The sequence below is a fragment of the Thermobia domestica genome, chromosome 8 (genome assembly GCF_964235325.1).
Source record: "Thermobia domestica chromosome 8, izTheDome1.hap1.1, whole genome shotgun sequence".
Lineage (NCBI taxonomy): Eukaryota > Metazoa > Arthropoda > Insecta > Zygentoma > Lepismatidae > Thermobia > Thermobia domestica.
The window spans coordinates 140,406,402-140,429,454 of record NC_137461.1 but is presented as its reverse complement, the minus strand read 5'-3'; the positions used below and the strand labels follow the sequence as shown (position 1 = coordinate 140,429,454).

At 35.5% G+C, this 23,053-nt stretch overlaps 1 protein-coding gene and 1 non-coding gene across 4 annotated transcripts in view; one reads left to right on the top strand and one right to left on the bottom strand.

Moving 5' to 3' along the window:
- CycB3 (cyclin B3) overlaps positions 1 to 22,014 on the bottom strand; it is a 101,349-nt gene extending 79,335 nt beyond the window's left edge. The window contains exons 1-2 of one of the 3 annotated variants that reach the window (XM_081769057.1): positions 21,863 to 22,014; positions 562 to 773 (exon numbers count right to left, since the gene is read on the bottom strand). In XM_081769057.1, the coding sequence (XP_081625183.1) occupies positions 562 to 762 (201 nt within the window). In that variant the 5' untranslated portion in view covers positions 763 to 773; positions 21,863 to 22,014. Of the gene's footprint in view, positions 1 to 561; positions 774 to 21,724 lie in introns of all 3 variants that reach the window. The other 2 variants (XM_081769058.1, XM_081769056.1) reach the window with 2 other exon arrangements.
- TRNAR-UCU (transfer RNA arginine (anticodon UCU)) lies at positions 2,674 to 2,747 on the top strand. The gene has a single exon. It is a non-coding gene; the product is annotated as a tRNA-Arg (tRNA).
- Positions 22,015 to 23,053: the final 1,039 nt, after the last annotated feature.

The following is a 23,053-nucleotide window of genomic DNA, read 5'->3' as shown; positions in this document are numbered from 1 at the left end:
TGGGCCACCCTGTATAGTAGATTTCATTATAGCCACTACATGCTGGTAACAATCTACTAGAAATTGAGGAATTTGATCGCCATACGAATACGTACAAAGTTAGTTATTTTAATTTTAAAACTTTTTCTTTATGTTCCATTAGCAACATTACAGAATCTTACATTATTAATATTTGCCTGATTAAGGAATTTCACATGAAGTTTAAGCACGAAATAATGTTGCTTCTTCCACATGCGTGGTTAAAACTTTTCTACTGATGAAGGATAACGGGATCGTTATTCGAAATATTTAGAAGTAGTTAATGATTTTACTATTGTTGGGAACTTTAAGATTAGTAATTTTTAAAGTCAAATTAAATACATTTTCCTTACGTTCTGTAAGTACTTACCGCGAGGTTTGTTCAATCTAGATAATCGTAAATATGACTGATATATTTGGAATATTATACAGGAATGGTTGATCAAGTTACTGAACAGATATTATTGAAGCATTATAAAACTAATATTGAGATAGAGAAAAGTTTCCTTTTCAAACTGTTAAAACAAATCATCATCATCTTACCTCATTTATATTTGTAATATCTCCAAACGCTGATCTCTTGGTTGACTTATCTTTATTCGGAGAACCATCTGCTTTCCTCTTACCAATAGATGAAGACTTCTTTGTATTCTGGTTATGAGTTAAACCAGACCTTCCGAAGACTAAATTTACTCCATTTCTAGTTTTCTTGGTGGTGACTTTTCTTTCTTTAGCTGGAGCCATGTTTTCAATTCCTATTGAAGAAAGAAGAAAAAAAACTTCATACTAATGGTACTGTTATGTTTCGTGCTTCTGCAAAGTAATTCCATCTAAGTCGTTTATATATTACGAAAGTAGTTTTCCTGATCTGTTAATTCAAACAAATTACGAAATGTGTGACTTTACTATACTTGGAAAGATGTATGATTAACACTTGGCATGGAATTCACAAGTGCTTCATTGGAGTTGAATTATCAAATTTGTGAGAAGCCACAGCAATGCAACAAACCTGATCCAAGGGCCCGATGGCTGCAAAATTAATCTAGATACGTAGAACGATGTCAACATACTATCTCGTCTATTCAACCCGAGTTACTCGAAGAGTTTTCTGGGGGTACGTAATCCTAAAATAAGCAATTTCCAATATTTATTGAATGACCATAGTGGGAAAATTGAATGATCAGTGCTATTTCACAATTTCTTCCATTTCCTTCAACACATTTGTGTGAACAGAGCTTCTTTGCATTAACATCAATATAAACGAAGCACAGAAACTACTTGAATCTAGAAACAGCTCTGATTCTTGCACTCTCGACAGATTTGACAAAGAATCGAGGTATTGGCATCTCTGAAATAAGCTCAGTCATTTCATTAACAGGTTAGTTCTAAACTTTAATTTTAACATCGTCCTCAGTGTGCGAATTATCAGGAAGGATGAGAGGAAAATCCCCTTAATAGAACTGAATGTCTCATGTTATTTTTTTTTCGGATGTGCACTTTATCCCCCTGTAAATGGTCTTGATTGGCACACTGATTCTCCTTTTGTTGGATCTATTTGTCGCCCCCCCCCCCCCCCGTTTTTAATCAACAGAGGACATTTGCATTAAGTTTAATAAGTTCATTTCGACTTAATATATTTTAAACAGCTCCAGGGGTACACAATTGGATGGTGAACTATGTCTACGGGTACGGGAGAAAAGGTTGAATAGCACTGGTCTGTAGTGTAACAGAAGATAAGTAACGAACGTCTTGATATGCTTCCCTGAAAGAATGAATGTAAGGGTCAGAGGAGAAGGAATCCTCGCTGTATGTGCTGTGAAATGTTTTAATGTATATTGGTTTTTCGAATCTGGACTTACTTTATGTTCTAACATAACTTTAGAGTGCCATGAAGACTGTAATACTGACTGCAAGTAAATGTCATTTTAATTTGTTTCTGGAAGTCTTCAACTCTTTTGAAAAGAAAAATCAACTACCTCCTATGCAACCAAAAACACTTTCCTCTACTTCCTATGCAACAGATTAATAGGATGAATCACGTGTCCATAAAAGAGCAAGACATTTTAAAAAATCAGTTTGATCGGTGCTGATTTCGATCGGGGACAGGACGTTTGGGCGCCACCATTTGGGCGCGGACGTTTAGGCGCCAGACGTTTGGGCGCGAGGTAAATAGTAAAAATCTCAATTTACGATATATGAAGTAAGCTAGGCACTGAAAACTAAGCGCGAATCAAGATATATACATTTCCTACACTTCTATCTTTATCTCACCTCATTTATCTGTATATTTTCTATCTCTAATTTATTCATCTAAATTAAATAGTTTAATGCGTTTGTGGCATTTGTTGCCTAACCTCGTCATGGATTGATTTTTCCCCTGTTCACAATTCTTGTACTTCTGATCTAATGTTGATCTAATTTTTCTATTATATAAGAAAGCTAGGAAATAAAGGAATAAGACGAACTGTTAATTTTCTTAATGTTAATTAAAACGTACTGATTTAATTTGTGTATTTTTTTAAAAAAATGTTAATAATTACATACTTATGAATATTAAAATTTGTTTTCTTTCGTATTACGCTTGCCGAACTCTTCCTTAAGTCCGATAAAGAACTACAAATAAAAGATTTCCGTGCACTCGAGTTCAGGGAAGTGGCCCCGCGTAGCGTAGTCGCTAACGCCCTCGCCTTCTGTGCGAGCGGTCCCGGGTTCGATTCCCGGTGGGGGCACTCGGTCGGAAAAGCGTGACACGCTCTTTCAGGCCAGCCACCCTGAATGAGGTTTTCCTCATTCACACCAGGCAAATGCCGGGGTGGTACCTAATTTATAGGTCCAGGCCGCTTCCTTCCTTCCCTTTCCCCGGATCGTGTGCTCCCTCAAACGTGACGGGCTAAATGGCCTTAGATGCCGAGAGCCCAGAAATCTAAAAATCCTAAATCCTAATGGAGTTGAGGGAAAGATGATAATACAGGGTGTCTAAGACATTGAGTTTAGGAACTGCAGTATGTCGTATTTCTAGTATACTTTTTTGTATTTTTTATTAACATTCAAATATAAAAATCAAAACTCAACACTTTTTTTGCCCCATTGTAAGCATTTAATCTACATTATAGAAAGTGGCGAAAGGAAAAAAAGATTTCAAAGTGAAAAATAATAGTTAAGTGTGCATATATTGGTCATTTAGCCACTAGAAATATGTGACATTCACACTTATTGCGTAACTACAGTAGGCCTGCTTTAAGTTTTTTAATGGAATAGGCTCGCTATGTATGTAATGCAATCAATCATATCTAGTCTAGTTTACTTACCTTTGGCTTGAAAAATTATCAAATAAAAAGCACACACAACTTTGATTGAAACTTAAATTTACAAAATTTAATTGTTAATTCAATTTTTAGAATTTTGAAATTCCAGTACTTCTAGTATATAAAACAAAACCCAGTATAATTCAAGGACTTCCACTACAGTAGTCATCTTGTGATATCTTGATTCGAACTTAGTACTCAGCGCCTAACATAATGACTTTTTAATTTACCTCGCGCCCAAACGTCACGTACCGGATTTCGATAGGCTTTTGATAAAAGTATCCCTTGGTTTTGGCTTCAAGGAAGGTAACCGAACCAGAGCGTGTTGTCAGAACGCTCGAATTGCAGTGAAACAATTAGCACGTAAAACAATCACTGATCAGTCTGTAGTAAACATGTTGACCCTACTTTTTTTCCCCCCCCTTTACATTTGATTTCATTCTAGATTTGAAATACAGATCATGTATCAAATCTGCGATTTAAAATTACAGTATTTACCTCTATAGTAGCTATATTTCGCTCATACACCGTAGTCCACCAAATTACGGTATCCATACGGTAATGCTATTGATCAACTTCCACACTTGTCTGCACCAGAAACCCATGGAACATGGGTTACGCCTAAGGGAATTTGTAAGGATCTAGGGTCCTTTTCTTAGGCATCTCTGAAAGAAAGTCTAGCTGTGTGAAGAAACAAAATGTGGCAACGTCGGGCGTGGTAGTTATCTGTACGCCAGTTTCACTTCTGCTTTGTTGCTGAAACAAGGGCTTGCAAACTACTTATCGTTGTAACCAGACTAGGTTTTGTTTCAAGCTCCTCAGATAGCGCGGAACACCGGTAAATCGAAACTCGAATAATCGAGACTACACTCTATAGGTAATAGCTGTAGCTTAATTTGCATTCCATATAAAATTTCCTTTAAATTTATGTAATATGTTTATGCTTATTTAACAGACTTACATCAGACTGTTCCTCATGTTGGCTACCAGATTAGAACACACTACTGGATACTGCCGGAAATGATCGACACAAATCACCACATTTCTCCTCAAAAGCAATTTCAAATCGGAATATTGAGGGGACAGTCCTCCAGTTTCAATATTAGAGGGGACATGTTCCCCCCATCCCCCGGGATTTGCGCCAGTGGTCAGGCGAAATGGTTAAACAGCCCGAAGTGAGTATTAGAACCTACCTCCAGCTGGGATATCATAATGTAACTTTACTTAAAGGGTGTATCCTAAAGGAGAAGAGGATTAAAAATTCATGCCAGAAATAGAATATCTTACTACACTTTCACTGATATGAGTATCCCAAGGGATAGAGGAGACTCAAACATTGTCCTTGAACTTAATTCTCCCCGTGGAAAGAACGGGCCCTTCAGCTAGTATAGAATCAAAAACAGTGCGGTTTTTGTTACATACTTGTGTATTAATATAAACAGAATGTCTTTCTCCATGTATCAGTTAATTACAAATCGAGAACGCTTCACTGGAAAAAGGAAATTACTAAAGATCCACTTCTATCTTTTCAACACTAACGGCAATCAGATCGTGGAACTCCCTAATGCTTTCTTGCGTGTCTGATGGAGTATATGACAGTCACTTATTGTGTCACAAAACCCCTTTAATCGTAAAATCTATCGTAACTGGCAACTGAAAATGAGAAAAAATCCATTTCCAACAGTTCAGTTCTTTAAAAAAAAAAACTTTAGAAAAACAACATGCATTTAATAAAGCCCCCCTCCCCTTTTTTTTTATCTCTGGCTCTTGAACTTGAGGCACTATCCCAGTATTTAACTGGCGTGTTTTGAGTGAAACTCAGGACGGCTAGCTAAAGGATTTTTTTGTGTAAGAGGGAATTTTATTCCTATTCTGTATTACGTAAGATAATCAACCTATGTTACTCTAGAAAATTGTGTACTTCGGAACTTCACGGATTACTTGTGCATTATTTCTAAGTTTAGTTCAAGGTCTCATGATTATGCACCACGACTAAGGGAGACTGATGACATGGATGATAATAGTGGCATGGCGAAACCACAGCTGAGAAACCCATGCACACATCACAAAACACTTGATGGGAGCTTGGATCGAACTAGGAACCTGCGCCAGACGTGAACTATAGCAGTCCCACTAGGGAATTCCATAGTTTCATGTGTACACTAGAACAAATATGCATAAATGGTATTTTAAGCAGGGTTAGCAAAAACCATGGTTTTTATTGAAAAAACAAAATCCCGGTTTTTTTGGTTTAAATAATTTGCTCTATGTATTTATATCACATATGGACAGAAATAAGTGTTTCACCTTGGTGTTATTATGCAACAACCGGGTCATGCTGGAAGGGGATACATAAGCTTAACCACTTAACGTAAAGGGACGAGTATACTAGTCTTATTTTTATCGAAAACAAAACTACGAGTATACTCGTTCTAGCTCCAGTTTACCCGTTCTTTTAAAAGGTCGAATATACACGTTTTCTAATGTTTCTTTATGTTTCACCAGATAATGCTGCTGAAGAAATCATTTACGAGTCTTGCTGGTCAACAATAAAACACTATCACCACTATTTATAATGTTCTTATATGAATACGTTAAGAGGTTAAAGCGGAGTCTAAACCGTTTCTCGACTTACATCCGGCGGTTAGCGTACACGCCTTTGGCGTGGGAGACCCGGGTTCGATTCCCGGCGGGAGCTCGTGTGGTTCGGATTCCACGTTAATCAGTAGGTCCACGTCTCATATAGCCTCGCTGCTGAACGGGACGTAAAACTCAAAATCAACTCAACTCGACTTACATCCGAAACAAAGTGTCCTCCATTTGAGCTCGATACCGGGACTAATTGGCCACAAATGCGATACGTTGTACTGATCTTTACATACTTTTAACATAATTGTCTAATTGTCAAGAGACATTTGAGAACAAAAAGATAAACAGTTGCACAAGTGAAACCATTATACAGAACTGCATATGGACAACTTCAAAATACTGCAGAGTACAGAAGAACTAATTAAGTCGATGTTAGTTCATTACGACTTTTATTAGTCCAAGTTAAAGAAATACGACGACTTAATTTGCATATCAGTTAAGAAAAGTGAATAAAGATAAGAATTATTTGAGTCCACTTTGGCTCTGACCCATTTATATATAAATAGATACCAAAGATACTTCTGATTTCAGTAAATGACTAGTGGGATTTGTATAACCCCCCAAAAAGTTACGGTATTTCGATGTATTTTATCAATAGTAAAAATTATTAAAACGAAACAATATTTAGAATTTTTCTTTGATTGCAATTGCATAACAAAATAATAAACTATAAAAAAAAAAAAAATCACAAAAGAAACATTCATAAACTTATTTTTAAAAAGTTACTTTTCTAGTATAATCTCTGATTAATGAATGGGAAATTTAAGTCTGAATATAATACGAATAATATGCGGGAGTGACACGCGATAAACCACAAATGTGTGTTCATCAAGATTTTACGAACACTTACACTTTTCCAATTACTTTTGGTTTTTTGGTTTAAACCATTTTTTTAAACAACTGGTTTAAACCAATAAACCCTGATTTTAAGTAGGAATATTGTTTTAAATATATGTACACAATTTAATAAAACCCAATATTACCCAATAAAACCCACTGGGCTGTTTTTTTTTTTTTTTTTACAACCCTGTTCGTGACCGATATACACCCTGTAGAGAGATTCCATTTCCAATCGTCCAGGCTGATCCACACGACTGTCTCAGATTTAGTTTATTTTTTAAAATGAGAAACTATATACAAAATTATTAGACCCGTGTTTTTTCTTTTTGCTGAAAAATTCTCAGATATACAGCCTTCCAAAAATGGCGGCCCTCCTCTCAGATTGCTCGAAAACCTGAAAAACATGTCAAATTAAAAGTTTTATTGTAGAGAAACTACTGTATTTCGTAACGATCTCAATAGTAGGAAGAATATAAAGGAGAGTGTTTCGGTGGATGGGAAAAATCGGTCTGTTGGTTTGTCAATAGGAATCGCGCAATTCACTCTCAATGTTGCCAGCTTTGGTGAAAATTTTGCTAACTTCAAACATTTTTATTTCTATCTTGAAAATGTAAAGGACTTACGTTTGGGATTATTACATCCTACGTTATACTATGATGAAAAGCTGAAAATTTCATTAAGACGCCATGTTTCGCCGCCATTTTCTCAAAACCCCACCTTTTAAAAAATCTGAATTTCTTAGATTTTCTAAAACTTACATGTATTTCATTAAAATGTTTTATCTCGTGTGTTGTTAATAGTTTGCAAAATTGAGTGAATTTCACTTGATGTTTACTATCATTAGTAAAACCAAAATGTTGAATGAAAACTACGTCTGCATAATTTGTAATAATAAGAAGAAAATTTCTTTTTTATTATTGCAGAACCTCTCTTAACTCTACACATCAAGTTCGAGCTTGTTCAAGAAGTTCTGCTGCAACCAATAAACAGTTTGTTACGTGATTCGGTGTCGTTCTCATGTTCTAATGTTCTGTGGAACCATGAAAATTGTTTTCACGGTGAAAATGATATTGTAGTGCACTAAATACAGTCTTTGCGTGAATAATATAGGAGAGGAGGATTTTGCGTAAAGGGTGCTTTGAATATTTATCGTGAACTACGTGAATGTGTGTGTGTGTGATATTGATGACCACGGAAGAAAGTGTAAATATGAAATTATTCACCAGCAATATGAAGAATTTGTTCCTCTGAATAAGATTCTGAAACTCTTAATTAGACAGTTAACGTACTAAACATGAATATGTCGCCATCAAAACGGCCGTTACCAGTGAAACAGACTACGGTGAAGGATCCACCTCTCGAAATTTTTCACTGCGTTTCAAATCGCCTTGGGTACAGGACACAAATAATCATCCTCCCCTAATAGTTCGTTTGGGCAGACACGCTGTACGCAATACATATATTTTACCGCAAGATAAAATTATGGTCGAGAATTCCTTCGATACAAAATCCTCTTATGCCTTTTAGCATACAAACACTGTAATTAGTGCACTACAATGTCATGTTCCCCGTGAAAACAACTTTCATGGTTCCAGAGAACATTAGGACACTGTTCACGACACCGAATCACGAAACAAACTGTTTACTGGTTGCAGCAGAACTTCTTGTACAGTTCGAACTTTGTGTGTAGACTTACGAGAGGTTCTGCAATAATAAAAAAAAATAATTTTCGTATTATTATTATTATTATTATTACAAATTATACAGACGTAGTTTTCATTCAACATTTTGGTTTTACTAATGATAGTAAACAAAGTGAAATTCCCACTCAATTTTGCAAACTATTAACAACACACGAGATAAAACCTTTTAATGAAATACATGTAAGTTTTAGAAAACTGTGGTGATGTTGGGAAAATTGTGCTTTGTGATTTCTACAATCATTAATGAATACCAAGTATCAAATAAAATCCACGTAGTGTCACTTGGAAACAAAAATTCTACCAAGTTGGCAACACAGTCAACCGAATTGCAACGCACGTAAAAATAATTGTACTGATACAAATCAACTTTCTGATTATCATAACTAATGCATAGTTTCTAATTTAACGCGAAATATATTTTCCATTGTCGCGAGCCGATTTTGGGTCCCGAGTTTAAAGCCCTGTAACTCGAAAAAGAAGCGGAATTCTACTCATGTTTATAGGGACTTTTCTACTTGATTTGATGTCAGGATTCAACTCTCAAAATTTTCATATTCCCTTTCAAATCGCCTTGTGTAGAGGACCTAAATGCTCATAGGAAATATTTACATTTCAAGTGCAAAAATTGAATTTCAGTAATTGCGAACGTTAGGAGCTGCAGCCGCATGAACGGTTAACGGATATTAAATACTTAGGTACTTCTCCAATAGTTGTAAGAAATTCAGATTTTTTTAAAAGGTGGGGTTTTTGAGAAAATGGCGGCGAAACATGGCGTCTTAATGAAATCTTCAGCTTTTCATCATAACGTAGGATGTAATAATCACAAACGTAAGTCCTTTACATTTTTACGAGATCTTACCGAGTATATTTCGATGCTAGAAGCAGAGGTTGATATGGCTCGTGCGGATAGAAAAAAAAAAATGAAGTTAGCAATTTTTTTTTCCAAAGCTGGCAACATTGCGAGTGAATTGCGCGATTCTTATTGGACCAACAGACGAACTTTTTCTTCCACCGAAACACACTCCTTTATATTCTTCCTACTATTGAGATTATGTTACTAAGTACACTCGTTTCTCTACAATAAAACTTTTAATTTGACATGTTTTTCAGTTTTTCGAGCAATCCGAGAGGAGGGCCGCCAATTTGGAAGGCTGTATATCGAAGGAGAAATTTTTCGGAAAAAAGAAAAATACAGGTCTAATATTGCATGTAGATCCCATATACAACATATGAAATTTGAGACTGATTGGGACCAATTGTGTCTTGCCTGGACGATTTGAAATGGAATCGGTCTGTAATATATCTAGAAAAGCTCAAATAGCTCTGTAAATTCTGCTAAAAAACTAACAGGAAAGATTGGTAATTAATAACCTGTTAAAATTGAAAACAGTTATCTGGATAGTGAAACAAATTATGATTTAATTATAATTTCTGAAAGAAAATCACTAAAACTAGACACTGAAAGGACAGTAAAGAAAGAAATTAATTCCAAGTAGCGCAATACAGAAGGTGTTAACGCAGTCACGTAACCCTTCTAACTTCCATTTTAATAGATTTCCTTTCAAAAATACAATTAAGATACTATTTCAATATCCAAATAACCAATCTTAACTTCTGCACGTTACGGATAAAACATTGGAAAACGACTCAAAATTATATAGACTTCGAAAAAGTAGAACTACGTCTTAACCTTCCAGTAACCAAGAAACTTATGACCATACACATATGGACACATCAGTTAATATTATGAGTTATTCCCAGCCTTCGCAAATTTTGCGTAGCGTAGCGGAACGCAAAGCATGGAAAAGGCAATCAACTGTTATTTCTTATATTGCCAACTGAAACGTAGATGGGTCAGTCCCTTTCAAATCATCCAGCTAAAATATCAAATGAAACCCATAGTTTCAGAATGCCATGATTATTTTTCTGTTTACTCTACTTACCATCCTTATTGATCACACCAAATTTTAATTTGATATCTTATTTACTTTTTTAGTTAATTTTTTTTTTTGTTTGGTAAAATATGTTTTTGTTGTTGCCGAGGGTTAAAAAGATTACGACATTGATATACTAAAAAGATCATAACTTAATTCTCATCATATCACAATGATTTTTTCACTAAAATGATCACAAAAGATACAGAATAAGGTAAAAATACATTCAGCTACTTGTACTTGAATTGTGGTAAATATTAGCTCAAACCTAGATATTACGACTTTTTTTAAAGAAAAAAAATTTTAAAATACAGTAAAAGCTTAAAGGCACTACATAAACCAAAGTATTTTTCATGTATTTATAAGCCTAAAGGCATGAGCTAATGTGTTCTGAAAGAAAAATTGTGTTTTTAACTGCAAATATTTTTTAACCATTTATCTTTAGAGTACGGCCAGGTATTTCAAGAAAATCGTAGACATTCACGTTGGCAGCCCTAGTGTTGTCCCTAATTGTCACAGGGACATGAACCATATCTCGTTACAAAGCTTATGGAACACAGATTCCAACAAGGTAACTTTTGTGACCCCTTATTCCCTACCCACAGAAGAATTTTTTTTTAATATTTTGTTGGACTCTGGCAGCACTGTTCATTGTCGTACGCAGGAAAAAAAAAATTCACATACACACCAGACATTGGGTGGAATCATAAAACAAAGGGCGTAGGTGCAATAGCTTGCGAGGGAAAAATTCGAAACCTCGTATATACTATGGTCAACCTGTATATATTTTACGAAGGAACTGGTTTACCCTCAGGTTGGCAGCCCTGGTGACTTCCCTAATTGTCACAGAGACGCGAATGATACCTCGTTGCAAAGCTTACGGAACACAGTTTCCAACGAAGTAACTTTTGTGCCCTCCGGTTCCCAACCCACAAACGAAGATGAAAATAATCTTTGACTTTTGTGGGACTTTGGCAACACTTTTTTTGTCATAAAAGATAAATCACTTTCTCCTACGGATTCGGCATGGGGGGGGGGGGCACAGTCTAAGTTGATTAGGAGCCGAGCAACAGAGGTTTGAAGTACTGGCGCTAAGAGAAAGAGATGAGCCAGGCATCTTCTAAGGGTTAAAATAGTGAACATTTTACTTTCTGAAAAACTGAATGATTTACATGTAAGGTGTAATGAAATTATGACATTTTAATCAAGCTGAAGATGTTAAATTATTTAAGCTGCAGTAAATTTATCAATGTTCTAGAACTAATACAACTGCGCATAAGCTTTTAGAGTAAACTTTAAAATCAAATAACCGAAATGTAATTTTATTAATTTTACTCAAAAGGTTATTATTAAATACTTGAAAAAAAGTTCCAGAAGTAAAAAGAGTGAATTAGTTTAGTGACGGATGTGCCGCACAGTATAAAAACTAAGAACTTTCTTAATCTGTGCCTTCATGAAAAAGATTTTGGATTAAAAGCTACATGGTGTTTTTTTGCCACCAGCCATGGGAAGTTTCCTTGTGACGGTACAGGTGGCACTGTCAAGCGCATCGTGACAAAAGCAAGACTCCAACGTAGTCCTGGTAATGCTATTGATAATTCCGAAAGTTTTTTTTTTTTTTAATTTTGCAAGGAAAATATAAAGTTCACAATGATTAGAAATCACTTTGAGTCCAAATCTGAAGACTCCATTGCAACAAAACGAGTAAGTTTAGATGACAACTTTTGCACAATATTCAACTTTTCTGGAGAAAACCATTCGGTTAAAATGCCTGATGTGGGTGTGCACAATTAAATTGCATGCCTTTATGATGATCGGTGGTATTTTGGATGAGTTTTGTCAAAACATGAAGATGAAGGTGACAAAGTTAAATTTATGCATCCCCATGGGCCTGCTACATTTTTTCACTGGCCCCCAAAAGATGATGTTTGCTGGATTCCTATGAGTAACAATTTCATGTGTAACCTCCCCCCCCCCCCCCGTCACAAAAGCATCCGGAAGAATGTATTTTTCCGAAAAGGAAATTGGTTCAATCAATCTTCAGTGCAACAAGATGTTGAAACAAATGCAAACCAAGAAATAAAATGTCGCTAGTGTTTTATTTAAACATTTTCTGTAATTCCACTTCAGGACCTCTATGGTGTAAATAGTAAATGAACCACTTCAGGACTTGAACAGGTTGACTCCCAAGGTGATTCTAGGGTACTGGTGTCAGGAGGCCACAAATTCTTCTTACCTTGGGCTAAATTATGGATAGTCATGTCACATTTTTGTCATGATATTTTGCTTCTCCCGAAAATGTACCAATGGGAGAAGAGCGCCATTGCACATGAATTTGTGACAATGAGCATCATATATGATGCTCAAGAACCTGAATAGGTTAGTAATTTGTGATATCAAGCATGAGCATCATATATGGTGCTCATGGCCCCACAGAAAAATAAGTTGAGCACTACATATGCTCATGTCAGTCAACCTTTTAAGATTTGGTAAATTTTTTTTCGTTCACTGATTATATTCAATCTGTTGTATGCGCTGAATATGTATAATTCATTAAATTCATAGTGAATAGCTATTTTCTTCTTTAGTGAATTGGGAACCTTCTTCTGTGGGTAGGGAATAAGGGGGCACAAAAGTTACCTTGTTGGAATCTGTGTTCCATAAGCTTTGCAACGAGATATGATCCATGTCCCTGTGACAATTAGGGACAACACTAGGGCTGCCAACATGAAGGTCTACGATTTTCTTGAAATACCTGGCCGTACTCTAAAGATAAATGGTTAAAAAATATTTGCAGTTAAAAACCCACAGTTTTTCTTTCAGAACACATTAGCTCATGCCTTTAGGCTTATAAATACATGAAAAATACTTTGGTTTATGTAGTGCCTTTAAGCTTTTACTGTATTTTAAAATTTTGTTTTTTTCTTTAAAAAAGTCGTAATATCCAGGTTTGAGCTAATATTTACCACAACAATTCAAGTACAAGTAGCTGAATGTATTTTTACCTTATTCTGTATCTTTTTGTGATCATTTTAGTGAAAAAATCATTGTGATATGATGAGAATTAACAAAGTTATGATCTTTTTAGTATATCAATGTCGTAATCTCTTTAACCCTCGGCAACAACAAAAACTTATATTTTACCAAACAAAAAAAATTAACTAAAGAAGTATATAAGACATCAAATTAAAATTTGGTGTGATCAATAAGGATAGTAAGTAGAGTAAACAGAAAAAATTTCATGCCATTCTGAGACTATGGGCTTCATGATCTGGATGAATTGACATGGACTGACCCAGATTTTGCGTTGCGTTGATGCAAACCACTATGGAACAAGACCACGACAGGAACCACTCAGTGATTTAAATCTATGCATCATCACAGGCTGCTAACACCAATCCATTGTCAACCACGAAAAAAAGAAAAAAAAAATTCGGTGTACGTGTCAAGCTGGGAAAGAATATCCTCAGCGGAGTGAGAGAAACAATACAAATCAATGAATAAATACGAGAACTAAGTTTACATTGGATTTCTTTAAAACATGAACATGTTAACGGAAGTTGACAAAGTATTAAGAAGTTACTCTCTCGAAACCTATTTACTCGGCAACGAAACACCCAAAAAGTAGGACGAGCTAGTAAAACAGTAGATATCAATGCTAAGACAATCAGAGGCTTTCCCCAACCACCCATCACTAAATAACAGGCTTTGTGCCGAAGAGCAGATTCAGCATGTTAAGATTTACGTTAGCTTAAGATAGGTTGGACAAGTATGATAGTTTGGGCTAAGTTCGATATCCTTGGACCCATAAGTTAAACTAGTGAACATTTTAAACCAATAAGCAAAAAACGCAGCAAGCAACAGGTGAAATCTAAGTGAAATAATATATAAATGAGAAGTCAGAAATCAAAGCTTAAAATCAAGAGATCACATAGATGAGAGAGAAAAGGAAGACTAAAGAATAAATAAAAGACTAAACACATCGATTTAATGTCCTCTGTTTTTAATGATTTTATTTTATTATTATCATTACCGGTACTCTTATTATTGAGGTAGATGGCTGTAAGGAACAGATTAAGGGCATGTTTTAAAATTTTAAGGTAACGTGCTAAAGGATAAAGTACTTCGCCCCTAGCTAAAGGGGAATAAATCGAACAAGGGGGGACAAAAAAAAGAAAAAAAAAAAGTGAAGAGAGGAACAGACTAAGACTGTGTCCGTTCTGTAAGTCTTCAAGATACAGGCAACAGCAGAGAAAAGTGGAGGCCTAAGAAAAATCCCTGGACCAACCCGGCAGCATTAACCCCTAATAACATCACTAACAAAATAACTACTTAACAATTGAGAAATCAAATTTAAGCATCGTGCAAACAAAAGGCAATGAAGGTCATTACTGTGCTGTAACTATGAGAAAAAAAGTTTAATCCTGAGCTATATGAAAGCATTAACCCCTAATAATAATAATAGCATCACTAGCAAAATAATTTAAAAATGACAACGCAACATTAACGTCACCGAAATAGACCCTAAAAGCTGTGCAAGGTAAGTTCCGTAGGTGGTCTCCGAATTACAAAATTCAGGAGGAAATTGAGAAATCATAAATTTAAGCATGCAAACATAAAAAGTAATGAAGGTCATCACTGTGCGGTGACTAAGAAAATAATAATAATAATAATAATTAATCTCGAGCTATATGAAAGCATATAGTGACATCATAGGTGAACTGACAAAACAATGTGCCAGCTTTTCAAACCCACTAACCTACGATCCAATAGCGGAGAGAAAAGTGCTTATTGATCCTTGCAACACTTCATACGACCCAAAAACATAACGCCCCTTCAGAGTTCCACTGCAGCTAACTAGGTGGATTACTCCAAAGACAAGTCACGGTGTGAGGCGGTCACAAATCAACAGGTGAATCTTTTTTTATTTCTAATTATGATACGAGTTTGCAATAGTGAACAATTCAATGGTACTGCCCTTGCGCAGTAATACAACATATACTGTATGCATACTTATTTAGAAGAAAAACTAAAGCAGCAAAATAATAAAAACAAATTAATAGTACTTACGAAATAACCGAAGTCGAGAAATTAAACAGGGATAATTGAGAGTAACGTATATCAACCATACATAATTAGGAAAACATTAAAAACGGTTTCTCTGATCATGGGGAGGGCTCAGCGGAATCTTAGCCCTGTGCAAATTTAAGAATACGAGGCTACAGTTCTACTACCTGTAAAAAAACGTCCCCTAATGCAGGGTGTCTACTAAATGTTCATTTTCAAATTCCAGGTTTTTTCAAGGTTTTCAAGGTTTTTTCTCCTTTTTTTCCAGGTCTATTCAGTAGAGTGACATTTATTATAACACGTATAAGTTAATGCAATTTTATATAGTTCTTAACAAAAACTGGTTCTAATTAGAGAATGCATATGGGAAGTGATAGTTTCTTCAAGTGACAAAGATGAAAAGAAAAAAACTGAGTGAAATGTAGTTTTTCAAAACATTCTACACAAGCAAATGTTTAATTAAAAAAATCTCCTACCAAAAGGCCGGTTGAGAAAAATGTGCAGTAGCTTTACATATCCTAATGTAGCAATACTATGCAGGGGTGAACCTTAATTAAACCGACAAACTTAGGGAAATGATTCCCGGCACCCAAACAAGAAAGAAAAAAAAAAAAAAATTCTCTTTAACTCTTTTCCAGGGCGCATAGTTTCCGAGCTAAAAGGTGCCGAAAATGTGGAAAAATGAACTTCCAACGCCTATATTTCCAAAATTATTCAAAGTAAAGAGTGCTGCTTAAAATCTCACAAAGGAAATCATATGTTCAGAACAGATAAGATTTCCTTACAGAGATTTTAAGCTGCATTCTCTACGTTCGATAGGTTTGGAAATATAGAACTCGGAAGATCATTTTTCCACACTTTCGGCACCTTGTAGCTCCAAAACTATGTACCGTGGAGAAAAGTTAAGAGGAATTTTCTTCTTGTTTCGGGCTCGAGAATCGCCTCCTGAAGTTTATCGGTTTAGTTAAGGTTTACCCTGTATAAATTTCCGTCAAAAACAATACTTCAAATAAACTAATATTATAGTAGTAGCACGTGAATGTTGATGAACAATGACAAAAATGGCGGGAAAATAGCTTACTCACCGCTAAGTTATGGGATAAAATACCACAAGAGTATTTTACTACAAGCACTCCCCTTTAAAGTACTCTTGTGGTATTTTATGCTAACTACTGGTAGGACTTAGCGGTGAGTAAGCTATTTTCCCGCCATTTTTGTCAAACTAGTATTAGTTTAGAAGTAAAAAGAAAATGATCATATATAATACAAAAATTTAACGCAAAGTAGTCCATATTGTTAAACGTTACTGCACATTCTTCTTGGATGGGGACTGGCCATCAGTTATATTTTATTTAAAAATGTATTGTAACGTGAAAGTTTAAAAAACTGAAAGTTATGGAACCACGCACATTATATGAACAAATATAGAAAACAACTTTCACAGTGAACAGTTTTTGACATTTAACTTCTAGAGTTCAACATCCCTTTTAACTTTTTCGCCTGTTCTTCCAACGCATCTACTTCTGCTTCGGCGTCAGTTAGTATTCTTTTCTTCTTTAATTCCAACTCTTTTATTTTCTTCTTAACATCTTTCTTTTCTCGAGCTGCTCTGTCTTCTTTTTCATCGCGATCTTTCAGATACTCATTTCTTCTGCTTGATGCATTCCTCACATACTGGATCATATTCTTTGTGATATTCATATTACGCATGTCACCAGCAACACGCACAGCATCCAACACACTTCTCTAGGCAATCAAGCAGTCCTCTTGGAGATTTTTAACAAAGCACTCTTTGTTAATGGAGAAACTCCTTTCCACTGCTGCGTTGCTATGGAAAAGTACACATATCTTAAACATGAATGTTTTAAATGCATTGGAGACACCTTCTTTACTTAACAGATCATGGAGAAAAACGTCTGTCATTTTTGTAACTGAAATTTGACAGTTTTCGTCCTGTGTCTTTAAACAAAGTTTTAAATATTCCAAATTCACCATATCAGCATTTAGACAAATGTCTCTAGGGCGAGTGTGATACGTGATTCACGAAGGGTTTCGTTGGTCATAGTTTCTGGAGACAAGCAATTTGCGGCTCTTGTTACACTGTGTTTTAAAGGACATTTTTGCATATTTTTTTTTTACACAGTTCTTGCAAGAATCTTCTGCATTCTTTCTTAAAGTTCAATATATATTAACATCCTTCACTCCTTTAAGCGATGTAACCGCAGAAAATCCAACATCAACTAGATTAAGTGGTTTTAAGATGTCCTTATCAAAAACATCTATTAAGTTTTTTTAGCTACTTTTAAGACATCTTTCACGAAGCGGCTTAACAGACTACGAATCAACGTGTTTAGGTAATTCCATAGAAACGGTAGTACAAATGGACTGTCTGTCTGGTACTTAGTGAGGAATTCTTCTAGTTCTACAGATACGGACTGAAGGAACCCTAATCTAGCAGGCAACAGTACATCAGAGATGTGGGCTTTTACTTTAGAGGAGTGATGTTTCAGGAAGTTTTGTTTTCACTGCATCAACATGAACTATTAAGGCAGGAATCATAGTTATGGCACGGTGATAACTTTAGAATGCTCCACCCACCTAATAGAACAAAATTTAAGAGGGAAAACTGCTGTTCCAGATGCTGCCACGAAATCTGCTCTTGTTGAAGGGAAGTCCTTGAATAAATAGTACAACGCTCTCAAAAACTCTGTCACATTTCAACCAGCTTTGGTATGCGCAGTCTTAAAATCCCCATTAACAATATGTAAAGAGCACGTTCCTGCCTCCAAAAGCTGTGGACCTTCACCATTTTCTTCACTCAGATAGGGATTCAAATCACTCAGAAATTTCAAATTAACGTTGAGGTCATCAAGAGAAACCTGAAGTAACTTACAAAAATCGAGACCCTTGTCCTTGAAAGTATTTATAAACGCACTTAACAAATCCTGGGCAGTAGCATGTCCGAAGAATACTGATGTTAAATAACGTGTTAAAACTTTATTTTCGTCACTGTGCCAGAAACGAACTACTAAGTCCATTTAATTTTTCTGTGAGATAGTGTTTACGCTTTCGTCGAACGATAATTTTGTAGTTTACGAACTAATGTCTGTTGGAAATATGGACCCAATCCAAAAGTGATGACATAACCTATTTTGTCTTTGTGCAACTGCATATTTTTAGCGACTTCACACTCAGGAAACATTAAAGGAAACAAATCCGTTGCACTCGTTTGGCTTCTGGCCGATGCATGACTTGTAACGTTTGTGCAATATCCAGATTATTTCTGCTTTCATCACTTGATCTTTGATAAGATAACTCTTTATTACACCACTAGTTTTTGCTGGGCTTTCATTTTTCTCCTAAACAACTGGAGTAGATGATGTGCCAGTCACTGAACTGAAAGACGCTGTAGAATTTTTTGTACAGGAAGGTTCCTAGTTAACATTGCTTGAGAACTTTACGATCGAACATTGTGCATTAAGAGCTTTAACAGCTATTTGATGTTTCTTTCCTTTCTCATGAGATTTCAATGATCCAGCTCCCATATTTGAAATGTCAAAATCAGTTCTGCAGAGTTTACAACTTGCTTTAAATGGATCGTTGGACCTAATAACCCATTTCCACTGGCCTTTCCACGAGTCCTGGAATTTAGTTTTACTTTTCCCCATTTTAATGGCTGAAAAATAAAATGTTAATTGTTAATGTGTAACAGGATTTATTGCAAGACTAGTAAAATGTTAACCTAAATACAAAAAGTGATTCCGTTAAGATGTGGGCAATTTTACTTTTTTCCGGTGATACACCTTTCGGCCACCGGAAATGGTGTTCACTGCGACATCCACGGACTTGAACTCCTGTTAAAAAGCTTCGGCACAGGAGTATAAGCGGAAAGTTGTTCCAGACCTGTCTACTACTCTTGCTACAGAAACATGTAAACCAATGTCTTCACAAAGCAGAAAATAAGCTTGATTCATACTATGCAAATAAGCAGCAACTACAGAGAAAGCTTCTAGCTTGTATGCCAGTATTCCCTCAGTGTAAGACACAAACTTAATAGATCATAAAATTTAACCTTTTCAATTACCTTACTCTCATCATCGGGGACTAATTTAGCTCTTTTTGTAGTCACTGTTATTCACATGCCAAACAAATAAAATCTTATTCAGTCTCTTCTTGTACCCTCAACATACTTTCCCAAAACATTCACCGCTTGCACTCTGCTCACGTCTGTCTGTCTTTCTCAACTACGTCTCCACTGAATAAGTTATTATTGGCTTTTAACTTATGTTGTAGTATGTAACTTTATTGCATTTTACAAAAATATATTTATTCCATACCAATCCCAAAAACGATATTTTAAAAACAATTTTAAAACTTCCAGGTTCCTCGTCCAATTCCAGGCTATTTCCAGGTTTTCCAGGTCCAAAAGTAAATTCCAGGCTAATTCCAGGTTTTCAAGGTTTTCCAGGTCAGTAGACACCCTGCCTAATGTCTTGAGAGATTTATTTCGGATATAGTATACGAGAGTGCCTCATCATTTAGCGAGGACTCACGAAGTGCAGTCTTTTAAGGATTATTCATTGAGGATATAGGAACTTGAAAATGAGGTAAAAATGCGACTTTAATTTAATTACTGAGTAATATAAAATAAAATGTACGTCGGTTTGCGTTGCGTTTTGTTGTGTTTTATGGTATGCGAAGAATAATTATGTGCCCTTGTACGTAGTGTATGAGTATATGTGGGGGATTTGAAACACATATCGCATGTCACGTGCGTGGATGCTTCTTACTACTTCTAAATGTAATAAAATCATTTTTATACGTAGTGCAACAGTAGGAAGTATCCACGCGCACAGATCATGAGGCACTGTTGTATACTATTACCTTTATTTCTTCATGACATACTAAGACAATAGCTATACACTAAAAGTGTCATGCATAAAGTGCATTCCTAACCATCATTTAAAAACCAGGCATATCCGCACAAATAAGGGAAACTAGGACAAAAGTAAAACGCTTAGCAGTGATAGAGGATTGAGTATAGCCCGCTCCTCCCAGTGATTTTTAACGAACCATAGCGATTCTAACGATTCATATTAGTTCATAATGAATCGGAATAGCATGTTATAAAGATTTAAGATGTAAATCTTGTGGTAAGGAGGTTTTAGTATAAGTAGTAGTAGTAGTGGTGGTAGTTAGTAGCAATATTAGTAATAGTAGTTGGTGGTTAGTAGTAATACTAGTAGTAGTAGGAACGGGTAGAAGCCCCGCAGGGGTTGGTTGGATTCTGTTCTCGATATAAGTAGTAGTAATAGTAGTAGGACTCTTCCAGTTCCGGTGATAAAGAACTGGGGGGGAGGAACGGGCTATACACAAGCTGTGATAGGTCACTGAGGACACGAGAACGGGAGCAATCTATAGAGTACGTTACTTTTATTTAAGAAGTTCGTAACTACTGAAGGCAAGAAAACAGACGGTTAGGGCGACGAAGGCACTGACAAAATTATTTACTCATGAAAAAAAATAACGGGAAAGGTTCTCAAAGAATACAATTTTTATGTAGAGCGCAATTTCTTCCCTTACAGAGAATCAGTTCGCACAGAATCTCATATTATGTTACCTCTACTTTAGTACTGTCGAAATACGGCGATAGGGAAATAAACCGTTCAGATATTACATCTTTCGCGAACTAGACTTCACCCTTAAATCTCCTAAACATTGGCCCCAATATTTTAAATCTGCATCAAAAATTATCAGCACAATGCATGAACCGTACAACGAAAATATGAAAAATAACCGCACAAAGTGTAATTTAATATAAAAAGTAGCTTTCTTACTAATTACATATATAATGAATATATAGTTTTCTTTCAATTAACTGGCATACTTAGTTCCCTTTACAAGTGTTAAAACTATTTGTGACTAAGAATTATACTGATATGCAGTTTAATCTTCAACAAGGTCTTTCATGAATTTCCAATTACAATAACCTAAGAGTATGTGCTTTATTATAATCGCAAGCTTTCAGAAGGAAAAAAAAAAAAAAATAGCCTAAATGTACGATTAGCCTTAGGTTATATACTGCCTAACACGTGGTTATCGTATGTACTCGTACAAACACACTCCAAAAGAATATTTATTACTCCATTTACGTACTTATTTTTAAATAATTCGAATTTGAGTGTAGTTTCCTCGGTATGAAAGTTACCTTGGATGCGAAGAAACCTAACGACTTTAGTACTCAAACTTCCTTCACTATACCTACATTTTATGACCATCAGAAGTTGAAAAAGTGTAAACTAAATCTGTAACATAAATCTGATTCCAATTATACTCCTAAACATACCTCAGTCAACACACTTCTTGCATTAACGATTGTTTGAACTTAGTTAAAGGCCACGACGAACAAACAACCTTTTAAACGTGTTGTTTCATTTCAAGCAACCTTATTGGCTAAATGCTTTTTAAGCTTACCCAATCAAACTTTGAATTGGCATTTGTATGAAAATATCAGCATTTAAGGGCAAGCTTTGCTATTTGCACGGATAAAAATAAATACATATGAAATTAAGTTGAGATCAAATAACACCTAAAACTACATTACTAAACATGTAGATACGTTACTAATTCTCAGTTTGCAGAAAAAGTATTGTGAATGGAATTCTGTTAATTGAAACATTATATTATCATACTAGTCAACCTCCTAGTGTTGCCAGTTTTAAAATTCAAATATATCAGAAGATATACACGAAATTCGAATTCAAATTAATTTAAATCTATCAAAATACTTAAAGCAAATTTCCTACGGAAATATTTAACATTTTTTCTCTTTTACTGCAGTATATGAGAAGCAATACATTTAAACATCGTGTAATTATTGACTAATTTCTAAATGAGAATTATCTCAATACTATTTTGTTTTATGGGGCCACAAATTTGTGAAACCAACGGAAGAAATGGTACTTCATTTCACAGCAGCTTTGCTTAAGTAGTCAAACTAGGTGCAATTTTACTATACGGATTCACAGATTGTAGCATACACGGTGAAATGTGGAGAAGTCTTTAATTTGCCTATTTTATGTCGAACAGAACCCAACGAACCACTGTGGAGTTTCTAACCCGTTTCTACTACTACTGCTACTCGTACTCCTATACCTACTACTACTTATACTATCCGTAAAGTAAAACTCCACGCCAAAATTTATCGTGGTCTTTCTTCTAACATAAGGTAGAAATATGAATTATGAAGTGCGTTCTTTAACACATACCACTCATAAGGAAGATGTGAAGTCCTATTTGAAGAAAGTATACAATAGATTGGTGTCACAAAACGGTGTTACACAAGGCATGTTATTATCCCATTTGAAGTTTTTCCCCCGCTATCCTTATTAACCATGTACTCAAATTCCCTGTCGCGCCTGCTTCCTACGGACGTACCCCAGACTTGCCTCCTGGTGCACTCCTGATTTGAGTCGGTTAGGTATTATTTGTGATTTTGTGCCCACCTAGCACTACTTGGTTTGTTTTCAGATTCAGT